Source organism: Protobothrops mucrosquamatus, unplaced genomic scaffold (genome assembly GCF_001527695.2).
Source record: "Protobothrops mucrosquamatus isolate PMUCROS unplaced genomic scaffold, P.Mucros_1.0 scaffold7749, whole genome shotgun sequence".
Classification (NCBI taxonomy): Eukaryota; Metazoa; Chordata; class Lepidosauria; order Squamata; family Viperidae; genus Protobothrops; species Protobothrops mucrosquamatus.
Window position 1 is genome coordinate 8,584 of NW_015393548.1, and position 14,121 is coordinate 22,704.

The following is a 14,121-nucleotide window of genomic DNA, read 5'->3' on the forward strand; positions in this document are numbered from 1 at the left end:
GTTTATATTGACTATGGTATTAAATTAGGAACTGTCTTACTGTATTACAGGCAGTCCTCAGCTTACGACAGATCATTTAGTGACTGTTCGAAGTTGCAACGGCACTGAAAAAAAAGTGATTTATGACCATTTTTCACACTTACGACCTTTGCAGCATCCCCACGGTCATGTAATCAAAATTCAGAAGCTTGGCCACTGACTCACATTTATGACGGTCGCAGTGTCCCGGGGGGGGATCACGTGATCCCCTTTTGCGACCTTCTGACAAGCAAAGTCAATGGGGGAAGCCAGACTCACTTAACGACCGGGTTACTAACTTAACAAATGCGGCGATTCACTTAATAACTGTGGCAAGGAAGTTAGTTAAAACAGGGCCAAAACTCGCTGAACTAATGTTTCATTCAGCAACAAAAAATGTTGGGCTCAAATCTGGTCGTTAAGGCGAGGACTAGCTGCATTTCATTACGATACCGGCTAGTATTGTTTAGATTAGATTGATTTCCTGGTACTGCGCTTCGTCGTTAAGGGCGTACTAAAGAAATCTACAGTGCAGTACACATTGAATAATGTGGTTTCAAAATACGTTTTAAAGAATCATGGAGTTTGCGGGTCATTTCACGCTGTGTTCCAGCCTTAATCCATCAAGGTCTGCCTTAATGGACTGCAGTGGATACTGGCCTTCCTCAGTTCTGCCAGCTGAAATTGTTTGGCTGGAGAATTCAGGGACTAGCTTGAATCTTTTGCAATAAAAATAAAAATAAACTCTGCCACTAAGCTATGGGCCTTCCCTGAAACGGTTTTATCTTTCCAATCTTGTTCCTCCATCAAAAAGCTGCTGCTTCCTCATTTTTCTTTTGAATTCTTTGTTCTCCGCGCGTTACTCTCTCTCTCTCTCTCTCTCTCTCTCCTGTTTCTGCCCTTTATTAGCCCGTTAGTTTTTATGTGATTTGTAAAACTCTTATCAAAACTTTATATAAAAAAAGGAATCGTTACAGACAGAATCTGTAGAGACAGAATATTCCTTCAAAGAACTCGATTGTTCTTTTGGTAACGATCCAGCAACGAACCCGGATGGTTCAGAGCTAACAAAACCTCATTATATATGCAGGCAAGTGAGTTTTTGTATTCTTATTTCTCCCACATCTCATCATTAGACCCTTCTTGTGTTCAGCAGTGAAATTTGATATATCCAACAAGCAGGTATCCTGCTGAAAGGAAGCGACCTAGCTTTAAATTACGAGAAGGCCAAAGGATCTCTCTGCCTGCTCTCTGTTCCCATAAAAGCTACGCACCCGTCTGTCTTATTTTGTCCCTCCAGGACAACACAGGGTTGCCCCAGGGACCTCCACTTTAAATTTCGCTGTGCTGTTTTATATTAATGTGGAATCTGATGTTACATTTGTTTTGTACTTTTTAATCGGCTTATGGCTGACGGAGTTGCATTTCCTGCCCAACTCCCGCTGTTAAAGAGGTCACTCTCAGCTTTAGCAAATATTTGATTTATTGGGTACTACAGCTGCATGGTGGCAAACGCTCTCCCTGAGTGGCACCCTTCAGGCAGACTGTATGGACCTTTCTCCTGGAACTTGGTAGCATATCTGGACGAAGGTAGAGCTTAAGGAAGCTTGTTATATTAAGAGTACGATAAGGCAGGGGTCCTCAAGCTTGGCAACTTTAAGACTTGTGGACTTCAACTCCCAGAATTCCTCAGCCAGCAAAGCTGGCTGAGGAATTCTGGGAGTTGAAGTCCACAAGTCTTAAAGTTGCCAAGCTTGAGGACCCCGCGGATAAGGAACGTGAGGAATGCCAGACTTGGCAACCAAAATGGCCTAGCTTTGCTGGCTGAGGAATTCTGGGAGTTGAAGTCCACAAGTCTTAAAGTTGCCAAGGTTGAGGACCCCGCAGATAAGGAACGTGAGGAATGCCAGACCTGGCTACTAAAATGGCCTAGCTTTGCTGGCTGAGGGATTCTGGGAGTTGAAGTCCACAAGTTGCCACAGTTGAGGACCCCGCGGATAAGGAACGTGAGGAATGCCAGACCTGGCTACCAAAATGGCCTAGCTTTGCTGGCTGAGGGATTCTGGGAGTTGAAGTCCACAAGTCTTAAAAGTTGCCAAGGTTGAGGACCCCGCGGATAAGGAACGTGAGGAATGCCAGACCTGGCTACCAAAATGGCCTAGAGCCCTGGTCCAAAGATCTCCTGCCCGCTTGGGTACGTTTGTACTTTGTTCTCGGTCTCTGCTAAATGACAAGACGGGTCTTTCAGGCATCTTCTGCTTTCAGATAGGAACAGCCAGGGAGGATTGGGAGGGCAATGGAAAGGTCAACTTTTGCCTGTTGTTATAGCCATGCTGGGGGGAAAGCAAAAGAAATTCAAACGCCCGATGCCGGCAAATTAATTATCCGGGACTTTCCGTTCTTAATTCAGAGCAGGCCTTTTATTTCCTTTCTGTGCAAATTGCTGAAGGAAGGTATGCACCTCCCATTTAGGTAGGACGTATCAACAAAGCTCACATTGTAGCATAAATCTCATAAAGGGGAACTATTGTCCTTCAAGATAAACAACAATAAAGGTTCCACCTGAGAGTAGCAACACACAATACACGTAATATATTTTCAGGAAAGCACCTTTTATCATATAGAAATGAATTGTGCATTAAAGACTTCCTAGGTATACCCAGCCCCCACAAACACATCTGGCCCCATTTGCTGCAGAGTAGTAGATGCTTCTCCTGTAGGGGCTTTGGTGCTCTTTGAACTGCGCACTGATGATGTTACCTAGTTGGGTTATGAAATGTCTGCAAGAAAACAACCAATCTCAGACAGCACCAAGGACCCCACAGTCTTCCTCCTCTCCACAAACTCCACTCCCTTCTAGCACGGATGATGTTCCCTAGTTGGGTCAGGAAATTCTGTAAAAAAACCACCAACTCAGAGAGCACCAAGGACCTCACAATTTCACCCTTTTTCCTTTTAAAGCAGGGGTAGTCAACCTTGGCTCTTTTATGACTCGTGGACTTCAATTCCCAGAATTCTTGAGCCAGCTAAGCTGGCTCAGGAATTCTGGGAGTTGAAGTCCACGAGTCATAAAAGAGCCAAGGTTGACTACCCCTGTTTTAAAGCATTAAAGCCTTGGTTGTGGCTAAAGCTTTCTTACAAAATTCACCTACTGAAACCGAAGTAAATGGCATTGGAGAGCCAGGGAGAAAGTTATAACCACATTTCACTGAAAATACATTAAAATATATGAAGTAGGCCAAGCCAAGACAATAGCACGGTGCACATACCTGAAGAAGTCCACTAAGTTCATCTCCAGATAAACAGATATACCGTCACAGCCTTCGGAATGCTCCCCCCCCCCCCCAAATTAACAGGAATCTCAAAATCAATTTATTTTTTACCTTGCTCGTTAAAAAATATCTTTAATTTTGTTTTTTTTGTTTTTCACAGAGTGGAGCCGTATATAAAATCAGACCAAGTTACGTCTTAAAAACCTTTTAATGGGTTCCGTTCTATTCCAGGCAAAAAATAAAATAAGATCATTTCTAAAAACAGTGGAGGATGAGGCATAGATCAGTAGCCATACATTTTAACGTTATGGACTTCTTTGTCCTCGCATTCTCTTTCCTTATCGTAATAGTAGAAAGTATTGTCCTTCCTCTGAAGCTTCTTCACAAATCCGGTTTCTGGCCACCTTTCCACCTGCATGCAAACGAGAAGAAGGGAAGTGCCTGTGGGTTCTTAGGAATGGCTGAGCTTACCTACGGATCCTGCTAGTCGCAGGGGTAGGCAAACTTTATTATTATTTTATGACTCGTGGACTTCAACTCCCAGAATTCCTGAGCCAGCATGGCTCAGCTTGGAAACCTCTACCTTTCCCCTCAGCATGGCTGGCTCAGGAATTCTGGGAGTTGAAGTCCACGAGTCATAAAATAATAATAAAGTTTTATTAGTCCACGAGTCATAAAAGAGCCAAGATTGCCTACCCCTGTGCTAGTGAAATCTGAATACAGGTGGTCCTCGACTTACAAGTGTTCATTTAGTGACCGTTCAGTTACAACAGCAATGAAAAAAGTGACTTATGGCCATTTTTCAACCGCCTTTGCAGCCTCCCCCGGGGCCACGTGATCAAAATTCAGACGCTTGGCAACTGGTTCATATTTATGACGGTTGTGGTGTCTCCCGGGGTCACCTGATCCCCTTTTGCGACCTTCGGACAAGCAAAGTCAATGGGGCAAGCCCGATTCACTTAGCAACCGATCAACCGCAGTGATTCGCTTAACAACGTTGGCAAGAAAAATCGTCAAATGGGGCAAAGCTCACTTTAACCAAGGTCTCACTTACCAGTAGAAATTTTATTTTATTAGGTATTATGCCAGAAAAGATGGATAAACAAAGTACATATTTGATTTTACATGGGATAAACAGCGGCAAAAAATCCTATTTGCCACAATATTGGAAAAAGGGAGGATTGCCATCAGAGGAAGAAATAATTAAAAAAATATTAGAATGGGCAGAAATGGACAGATTTGCTATGTTGTTGAAAGAAAAAGAAGAAACAGAATACTGTCAGACTTGGGACTTGTTCTATCAATGGCTGGAGAAAAGAATAAAAGATTAGGAATTAAATTTGTATTGGTGAATGATAAACTCAGACAACATGTTGTTGAAGAAGTACAGAAAAAATTAATAAAAAATTTACAAAAAAAACAAATAGGAATTTTGAGCTCAATTGTGGTCGTAAATTGAGGACTGCCTGTATGTGACCAAAAAAAAAGGACTATATATTTTACACCGTAGAGAAATACGTATATGGGAGAAGGAGACCAAGCATGCTGAGCATAGGATCCCAAACCTGATCCAAAGTTGACAACGCAGATAGAAGAAATTCAGGATTTCACATTCTCTCCCAAGAGTTGGTTAGCAGAGTATCCCAACTAATTTTATTGATATGGAATTCTGTGACTTTTCATTCTGTTCAACTGGGAACATTTTGAATTTTTGGGCTCAGTTGATTTAAAGCTGGCTTTCAGCATGAATTCTTCTATCCCTTTATTCTTGGAAAGATTCAACCGAGGCTTAAGTTTCTTCTGTTGCGCATATGTTATAGCCTTAATCGGTAACTTCCAGTCAGAAGTCTTGACCAAAAGTCTCAGTAAGAGATACTTTTAAGGCTTTTCATTAGTAAATATGAGTGTTTTCCATGTTCTCAAAATTCACTCTTATCAGGGAGAAAGAATTAGTCACAACGTTTTGAGGAGTCTATCAAATTTACCACCATTGCAGATTTAGTTGAAGGCAAGAACACAAATTAACGGACATTTTCAATGCGATTGAGAAGAGAGGGGGGAAAGTTTTTTAGAGTAAGCAAAAAAAAAAAAGGACCAACTCAGTCCTTTTATGCAGCATTAAGTGACTCCACTAATTTGGAAAAGGGGAGCAGAGGGGAGAGCTGTTTTCAGAATGAAATGACCGTCAGGGTTGAATCTACGTAGGTTTTCTGAAGATTAGGAGGAAAAAATATTTTCATTGCACAGTCTGAACAAAGTAACACAAATATAATCTCGGTGGCCTGTGGGCCAGCATCAAAATATCATCAAAATTGTCTCTTTGTAGGGGACTGGCACGGGTCCCTTCTGGAAGGCATCTCTGCCAGCAATTTCTTGGCTCAAAGTCACGTTGTGCTGTGTGTTGCCAGAGCACACAGGAGATGCAGCTGTAATCCATAAATGCTCCTTTTTGTTATGTATGCAAGTCCTATTGATTAGACAAGGATGGCATAGCCTTCCATTTGTTCTGTCCATAAATGTGTTATTCAGTATTCTTTAAAAAGGCAAGAAAATCTATTTCTCACGGATCCTTTATCCTATATCCTTTATGCCAGGGGTGTCAAACTCAATTTCACTGACGGCTGCATCAGCATTGCGGTTGCCCTCGAGGGTGTGTGTGGCCAGGGTGGGTGTGGCCTACTGGGTAGGCGTGGATGGAGTGGGTGTTGGGCATGGCCATCTCTACATCGTTCACGTCAAGGGTGCCTGTGGGGGCCTGGGCAGGAGTGGGACAGATCTGAGGGTCTCTGGCAGGAGGAGGTGGGACCGGGGCAAGCGCCAAGGCATGCTCCATTTTTTCATTCCTCACAAAGGGGGACACCTCCCCAGCATGCACCCAGGGGCGGGGTCGACACGGCAGGGGCTGGTTCCTCGCTGTTTCTGGACGGCCTTGTGGAGCTAAGACTGAATGCGTTTCAGCATAGATGGCCACCACAAAATAGTACATTGGCTCCCAGCCGGCCTGGGCCAGGGCCAAGGCAATGGGAGCCGTTCCCTCACTGTTTCCAGGATGGCTTCGCGGGCCACATGAAACCACTTCGCGGGCCGCATCCGGCCCCCGGGCCTTGTGTTTGACATGTCTGCTTTATGCCCTTATCAGGATAGCTGAACCAATGACTTGTTCCAAGGTTTAGGCCTAATTTAGTGGGATTCATGGTTTCTTTGACCGGCTGATGGCCGCGCAACTCTGCCTGCCCACAATACCATATCACCAGGTGCTCCGGAGAGTTGAGAGAGATTAAAAAAAGAAAAGAAAAGCAGACTTGTTATGAGATAGGTAGGTGGCTGGCTGGGTTTCAGAAGCTCCTCTCCAATAGAGAGGCATTCTGAATTAGCTCTCTGGATGCCAGCCAAAGACTGTTATGTGCCATGCACTTTTTTTTTTTTTAACCCAAGATTAAAAAACAATTTGGGTGGTCAGATGGATGCCTGCAGCCTGAAAATATTTTCTGCCCCTCCCTCCCTCCTTCCCCCTCCATATATTGCAGTGTGCTTAGGAAGTGCTTCTCCTAAAATCTCCAGCCACACCATGGCCTATTTTCCCCAATTTCAACATTTTTCGATCCCTCGCTGATGAGTGTTTCTACATAATGGAAATCCCATTTTCCACTCCCACAAAATCCCTACTCTGGAGATTGGGGAGCTAACACCTCTCCCCCTTTGCTTCTCTCCTTAGAGACAGAAGGCAAAGAATAAACAGAGAAGAGCTCTTTTGAAGCCAGCACTGCAGGCCCATGAAGTAACCATGGAGTTAAGACAGGGTCTAGAGACTCGAGAGAGAAATGGCCAGGAATAAAAATCAGCTGAACTCTGTTTATTGTCTCCAAGTGGAAATAAATAACTTCTCACATAGTCATGCACATGAAAGTAACTTAAATATTATTTTCTGGACCTAATCAAAAATTTAAAGCCCTAAATAGCTTGGATTCCAACTGGACCCATGATGGAACCAGCAGAAAAGCATTTGCCATGAGCAAATAAACTGGCTGCAGGGCCATCTAATTCAATAGGAATGCAACTGGACACTAAGACTAACAAAACACTCTTTCTAAAGTCTGTTTTTGACCACACATGAAAAGTACCTTGTGCCGTTCCCAAGCCTATTAAATGCCCTTAGCCTGTTTTCTGATTTTGGTTGACGAATCACAATCTTTTGTGTTTCACCAACTCTTTTCAGAGTTCACCAAGAGTGATTTTAACAGTCTTTATTCAGATTTTGCCTTCTTAGCCACCTCAAAAAACCTCTAAGGTAAAAGATATCGTGTAAATTAAATAAATGGCCATCACTCCTTCTGGTGATTGATAGGAAAAAGGAAAATGTACTAGGTAACATAACGCCTAATATATGTTGCATTAGTTTTCTATTGCTTATCAGGCACTAATTCAGCTACTATTATTATTATTATTAGCAAAATACCCTGGGAGAGGAAAGGGAAGCAAATCACATTTTTAACATTTAAATTTTATTAGGTTCTACTAATCTAGATGAAACGTGTATGATATGCTATATGTTAGTTAAATAAATAAATAAATAAACAAGCAAGCAAGCAAGCCCTGATCTCTACAACCAACCATGGTCAAGAGTCTGCCAGATTTCCAGAAGGGCAGCAGGACAATAACCAGAAAGAAAAAAGGGCTAAACATTTGTTTCCCAGCTCTTCCTTCCATTCCAAATGTAACATTCACTCTTAAAAGCAAAGTTAAAAGATAACCTGATTTAACTCCAATAACCAGACAGAATACAATCCTGTGTACATGTGAATGGTGTAGCATTTGTGAATTTGGATTAGTGTTTTTAAGTCAATTTTATAGTTTCTTCAATGAAAAAATCAAGGCAGCTTATTTATGTATACGCGCAAACATACATAACCATATAAACTAAAACAACATTAATTAAACACAAAGAACACACTGCAGGGCTGGTAAAAAATGCATGCACGATAGTAGCTCTTCAGTAAATGTTAAATACATATCCAGTCAAATGCGTTTTGGTGTATCTTGATGATATCCTGATATATAGCACGAACATGACTGATCACATAAAGCTGGTAAGAGAAGTGTTAAAGAAACTATTGAATGCCAAGCTTTATGCCAACCTGTCGAAATGTGAATTTCATCAAACCCAATTGGACTATCTTGGCTACAGAATTTCCAACGAGGGTATTGAAATGGACCCAGCCAAGGTGAAAGCCATAATTGAATGGCTGCCCCCAAAGACTTGAGAAGGATGTACTTGAAAGTTTCTCCACCCAGCCCACAACAGCTGGGTTGCAACAAAAATATACCAGGACCTGCAAGGCAACTGAAGGTCCCCCCCTTCCCTCTCCCTCTGGAAATCAGGGAAGGGTTCCAAAACGGGCAAATTCAGCCATTGGTATTTATAACCTATGTTTCATAGTTTGCTATGTTGCACAAACTCAGTTACTTGTGATTTATCTGTGAAACCCTCACTGAATGAATCTTCCAATGATGCTTTTTCCACCAACAGCCACGAATCACGCCAGGAGGCGAGACAAACGAAAAAGTACCACAAACCTAAGGAGATTATTGTACAGAATAGTAAGTTTTCATCTTGAAAATGTGCAATTCTTAAAGTCTTACCCCAGCAACATGCTTTACTTGCTTATATTCAATTTCATCTCTATAGCCAGCTTGCTGAAATCTGTATAGATTTTCCACTTCATCTGACCATGTTTTGGCTCGCTGTATGAACTTTGGCTTCAGGTCAATCCCGGCTGTTGCTCCAGAAACATCACCGGATAATTTGCTGAAAGTGCGTTTTTTTAAAAAATAAAATAAAAAAATAAAATAAAATGCAGTGCCATGCATAAAAAAAAAAGCAGAGGAAACGTCATCAAAATATTTAGGAAAAGACATTGCAGCTAAATGTATGGACATAATCGATTAAAGCCGTAACTTGTATTATAAACCATTTTGATACCACTCAAAAGACTTACCAATTGTTTTTGACAAAAAGCAGCTATAATTTTTGAAAAGCAGAGCTACTAACGAAAAAGGAGGGAATAAATAATCATGGCTTTAGGCCCAGATTTTCTCTCCTTTGGTTTTTTTTTCCCCAGCCTAAATATGTATATATTTAGAATATAAATCCTGATTTGTCCTTTTGCCTCCAAAAAGAAAGTAAGGCGGAAGAAAAGTTCTTCGCTTCCCAAGAAGCCATCTCGAGTATCCTCACGGCAAGATAGGCAGCAAATAGGTTTAACAAATAAATAATAAATACATCTGTAGATCACCATTTTGCCTTGTCCTGTATTTGGTTCTACCAGTAGTAGGCCAATTTAATTTGTGAACTGCTGCTTGATACCATGGAAAAATGTTCCTTCCTTCCTTCCTTCCTTCCTTCCTTCCTTCCTTCCTAATAATAATAATAATAATAATAATAATAATAATAATAATAATAATAATAATAATAATAATAATAAAGTTGGAAGGGACCTTGGAGGTCATCGAGTCCAACCACCTCAAGCAGGAAACCCTATACCATTTCGGACAAATGGCTGTCCAGTCTCTTCTTAAAAACTTCCAGTGTTGGAGCATTCACCACTTCTGGAGGCAGGTTGTTCCACTGGTTAATTGTTCTAACTGTCAGGAAGTTTCTCCTTAGTTCTATGTTGCTTCTCTCCTTGATTAGTTTCCATCTGTTGCTTCTTGTCCTGCCTTCAGGTGCTTTGGAGAATAGCTTGACTCCCTCTTCTTTGTGGCAGCCCCTGAGATATTGGAACACTGCTATCATGTCCTCCCTCGTCCTTCTCTTCCTTCCTTCCTTCTCTCCTTTCCCTCCCTTCCCCCCAACCTCTTGAGACAAGATAGATTACAATTCCTCAATCTATATGCTCAAATGAATAAAATCCTCAATCAACGGGACGTCACCCTGAAGACCCTGCATGATCGCCACTTACGTGTCTTCAGGGCTAACTGCTTCTCTACTGAAGGACGTACCAGGCTTATCTGTCATACGTGCTTCTCCAGAGGAGAAAGAAGCACAGGCTATATTCTTACTGTCCATAAACAAAGCTGAATTTTCCATAGGAGCTTCTGCAAAAAACAACAAGCGTGATATCAGGAATACAAAAACGCAGTCTAGCTAAAAAGGACTTTTAACATCTTCACGGTTAGGTCTAAATGCCATTTTTACAATTTGTTGTTTTTGTCATTTTGCTAAAGAAGATATGCATGGGCTTTGTGTATCAGTTGTGAATTGATACATACTGTAGTCTGCAGTTTTGATTTATCACGAAAATCAGGTAATCTGAAGTCATCTCTTAAGCTAATCAGAGGAGGCAAGTCATGTTTAGTTATCAAAATATTAATTTGGGAATGAGCTGGAGTAGAAAAAAAACAATCTGAAAAGTTTACAAATTTCTTAGCACGAGTGAAAATAAATGGCTCATATTTTAGTGAGAAAATCAAAGTATTAATTATATAACTATATGGGACAGGGTGCACCAAACTCAAGATAATTCTTCTCCCCTGTCTCATAGCTGACAAAGTGAGAAAGAGCCTGTGGTCTAGAGGTTAATACATCTGCCTATCATGCAGACAGCCCAAGTTCGAATCTCGGAAGGGTATGTATGGTTGAAAAGAACTAAAAAGTTCAAAATGGCTATTCCAGTTCTCCCTTAATTCTTTGTTAGCAATCCAAATTTTGAAAAACACACACACACACAAACACACATATATATATATGATTATATATATATATATGATTAAAAATAACACTAAAAACGGACGAGTTATATATATACGCCGATATATATATACGCCAAGACCTGCATACCTGTACCCGTGAAAATCTACGAAATATATATATATATATATATACACACACACACACACACATATACATCTATCTTCTATCTATATCTATAAATAAAAATGTAAATGTTCGTTTGTTCAGAATCTTAAATCTCGGAAAGTTCTTCACCGATTGCTTTGAAATTTCGACACAACGTTGCATTCGAATACGCGCGTGTTTTTATGTACCTATATTATATAGATGTCACACCTGTGACAGGTAAAAACATGCTTTTTTTGAAAAACAGCGCCATCTGTTGGACGTAAAAGCAACACACGCTTTTACCAGACTGAGCCACAGCAACGCGTGGCTGGGTACAGCTAGTATACATATATATATACACATACACACACATATATATAAATTATACTGGTATAATATATATTATATAATACTATTATTACTATCTTATAGTAATTATTAGATTACTATTTTATTTATTTACTAGTTACTTTTTATTTACTAGTTTATTTACTAGTTACTTTTTGGTATCCTGAATGGCAAATGACCTGCCATCTTCAAGTTGCCAGTTTTTGATTGGGAATTCAAAACATATTTCTATGTATTTATAGAATCTATATGTTTATAGACTCTGTATTTGAATTTCTGAGCCAACTGTGGGCCACGCACAGCAAAAGGGGCAGCCCTCCTAACATGCTCACCGTTTACCCCTCAAAAGCCCCCAAAAAGTTTGATCTCGCGGGTCGCTTCGCTCCTTTTTCCCACCAACGTGTGAACAAACTGTCCCCACACGTGCAGAGCGCCTATTCCCGCCGCACCAGCCCAAATATCGCGATACCCGTCCCTGGAGCAGAGTTGCCACCCGGAAAGGGGCGGGGCCTTTACACCAACCAATCAGAAAGGCTGTTTATTGAGGGAGAGAAAGTGAGGGGAGATGCTTATTCCCCTATTTCTCCATCCCCGACTTCCTCCCCTGGCCGGGCCTGCAGCGCTTCCCTCCTCGGAAGGGGAGCCAGCCTCGCCCCGCCGCCCCGGCCGGCCCTAAATTACCTTAGCAGAGCTTCTCCACGCACGCCGCGCACACGCCCCGCCCCCCCGCAGCGGTTACGCGGTTGCTTAGCAACCCCGGGGTACGGGCCAATCGGAGCTGCCGGCGAGGACAAGTCAAATTCTACCGAAAGGCGGGCTCTTCGTCTCTTTGGGCCAATCGGTGGATTCTAGGACCTAGGCTCGCCTAGAAGCTCGACCAAACAGGAGCAGCGTGATGGAATTCTGGGAACGGTAGTCCAAAACATGGACCGTGCCAGTTTCTTCATTGGTTTATCATTGTTACCAACGAGAGCTTCAGGTTAGACGCAGTGTTTCTCAACCTTGACAATTTTAAGGCATGTGGACTTCAACTCCCAGAATTCCACAGCCAGCAATGCTGGCTGTGGAATTCTGGGAGTTGAAGTCCACATGCCTTAAAATTGTCAAGGTTGAGAAACACTGGGTTAGAGAACCTCCATATAGAAATTGTTGCATGCAAGGAAAGACGAAGGAAGACACGTGTCTTGCACTTTGGACTGGGGCAGCCTTCTCTTTTTTTTGTTTTTCAGAGTAAATACGATTTAGTCAGAATAAAAGGAGAAAATATAGGGACAACCACGCTCCACACCACTAAATGATACCGCACTAGGACCCAGCCGCTCATAAATTCCCCTCCCCCGCCTCCAGCACGTGTGAGGCTTCTCTGCGGTTGGCTGAGGCGGCGCCCAATCACAGGGAAGCCTTTCCCCGGACGCATGCGTAAACGAGAACTCGGAAGGCGTGGCGCCCCGCTCTGGGCGGAGCCTCCTCGTCCCTTTAAGGAGAGTTCCCATTTGCGCATGCGTCCGGGGAGTCTTGCCTGTGATTGGCGCCGCCCCAGCCAATGAGAGGGCGGCGGGAAGAGCCTGGCGGAAGGGCCAAGCGGAAGAGCGGCTGACGGCAGTATGAGCACTTTCGGCGGGGTGATGCGCGAGTATCCGCACCTCTCCATCGACCGCTTCGACCGGGAGAACCTGCGCTCCCGCGCCTACTTCCTCTCCCACTGCCATAAGGGTGAGCGGGGGCCCCCGGTGGGAGAAGGGGCGAGAAAGGAGACCACCAGGAGATCCCAGCGCTGCCTCTTTTCTTCAGGCACTGACTAAGTCGTGCGTCTGGCGGTTCCAGGATGATAAAATGAGCGCATACAGGTGGTCCTCGGCTTACGACCACAGTGGAGCCCAAGATTTCTGTTGCTAAGCGAGACATTTGTGAAGTGAATTTTGCCCCATTTTACGACCTTGCTTGCCCCGGTTGTGGTGAATCGCTGCAGATGTTCAGTTAGTAGCGATCGTTAAGCGAATCTGGCTTCCCCATCGACTTTGCCTGACAAAAGATGGGATCCCATGAGGCCTGGGACACTGCAACCGTCATAAATATGAGTCAGTTGTCAAGCATCTGAATGTGAATCATGTGACCATGGGGATGCTGCAAAGGTCGTAAGCGTGAAAAACAGTTCTAAGTCACTTTTTTTTCCAGTGCCGTTGTAATTTCTAACGGTCACTAAATGAACTGTTGTAAGTCGAGGACTGCCTGTATTTGTCCACTATCTGGCCCGGAAAGGGTGAGATTTGAATAATAGAAAGATATGGGGACAGGTAGCGATTAAATGTTCAAAGTCAAATTATGTTTAATCATGTATCTAAGTGATAGTTGGTATAGAGGGCAGTTTGACAAAACATTTCCAGCTGCTTTGATATCTATTTTGATAGACATGCCTGAGCATTTCTGGGAAGGGTTATTAACATTCGTAGGACTTTTGAGAATATTTTGAGCACTCGGAGTTTGCTAGTGTCAACATCCTTCTATGAGGATCAAGAAAAATATGATTGATGGCACACCAGACTTTCTTCTCCATTGTCTCTCAGAAGTTTGCCCAGACCCATGTTCATTGTGTCAGTGACCCTATCTAACCATCTCCTCCTCTGCCATCCCCTTCTCCTTTTGCCT

At 42.7% G+C, this 14,121-nt stretch overlaps 1 protein-coding gene across 2 annotated transcripts; it reads right to left on the bottom strand.

The window, feature by feature from the left end:
• Positions 1–3,479: 3,479 nt before the first annotated feature.
• Positions 3,480–12,188, bottom strand: LOC107300640 (meiosis-expressed gene 1 protein). Of its 2 annotated transcripts, none has more exons than XM_015829948.1 (4): positions 12,157–12,188; positions 10,250–10,385; positions 8,931–9,096; positions 3,480–3,702 (listed from the first exon to the last, which is right to left on the bottom strand). In XM_015829948.1, the coding sequence occupies exons 2-4, from the start codon at positions 10,375–10,377 to the stop codon at positions 3,574–3,576; spliced, it is 423 nt and encodes a 140-aa protein (XP_015685434.1). In that variant the 5' UTR covers positions 10,378–10,385; positions 12,157–12,188; the 3' UTR covers positions 3,480–3,573. The 2 variants fall into 2 exon arrangements, with proteins under 2 accessions (XP_015685434.1, XP_015685435.1); XM_015829949.1 differs by lacking the exon at positions 12,157–12,188 and adding an exon at positions 11,808–11,923.
• Positions 12,189–14,121: the final 1,933 nt, after the last annotated feature.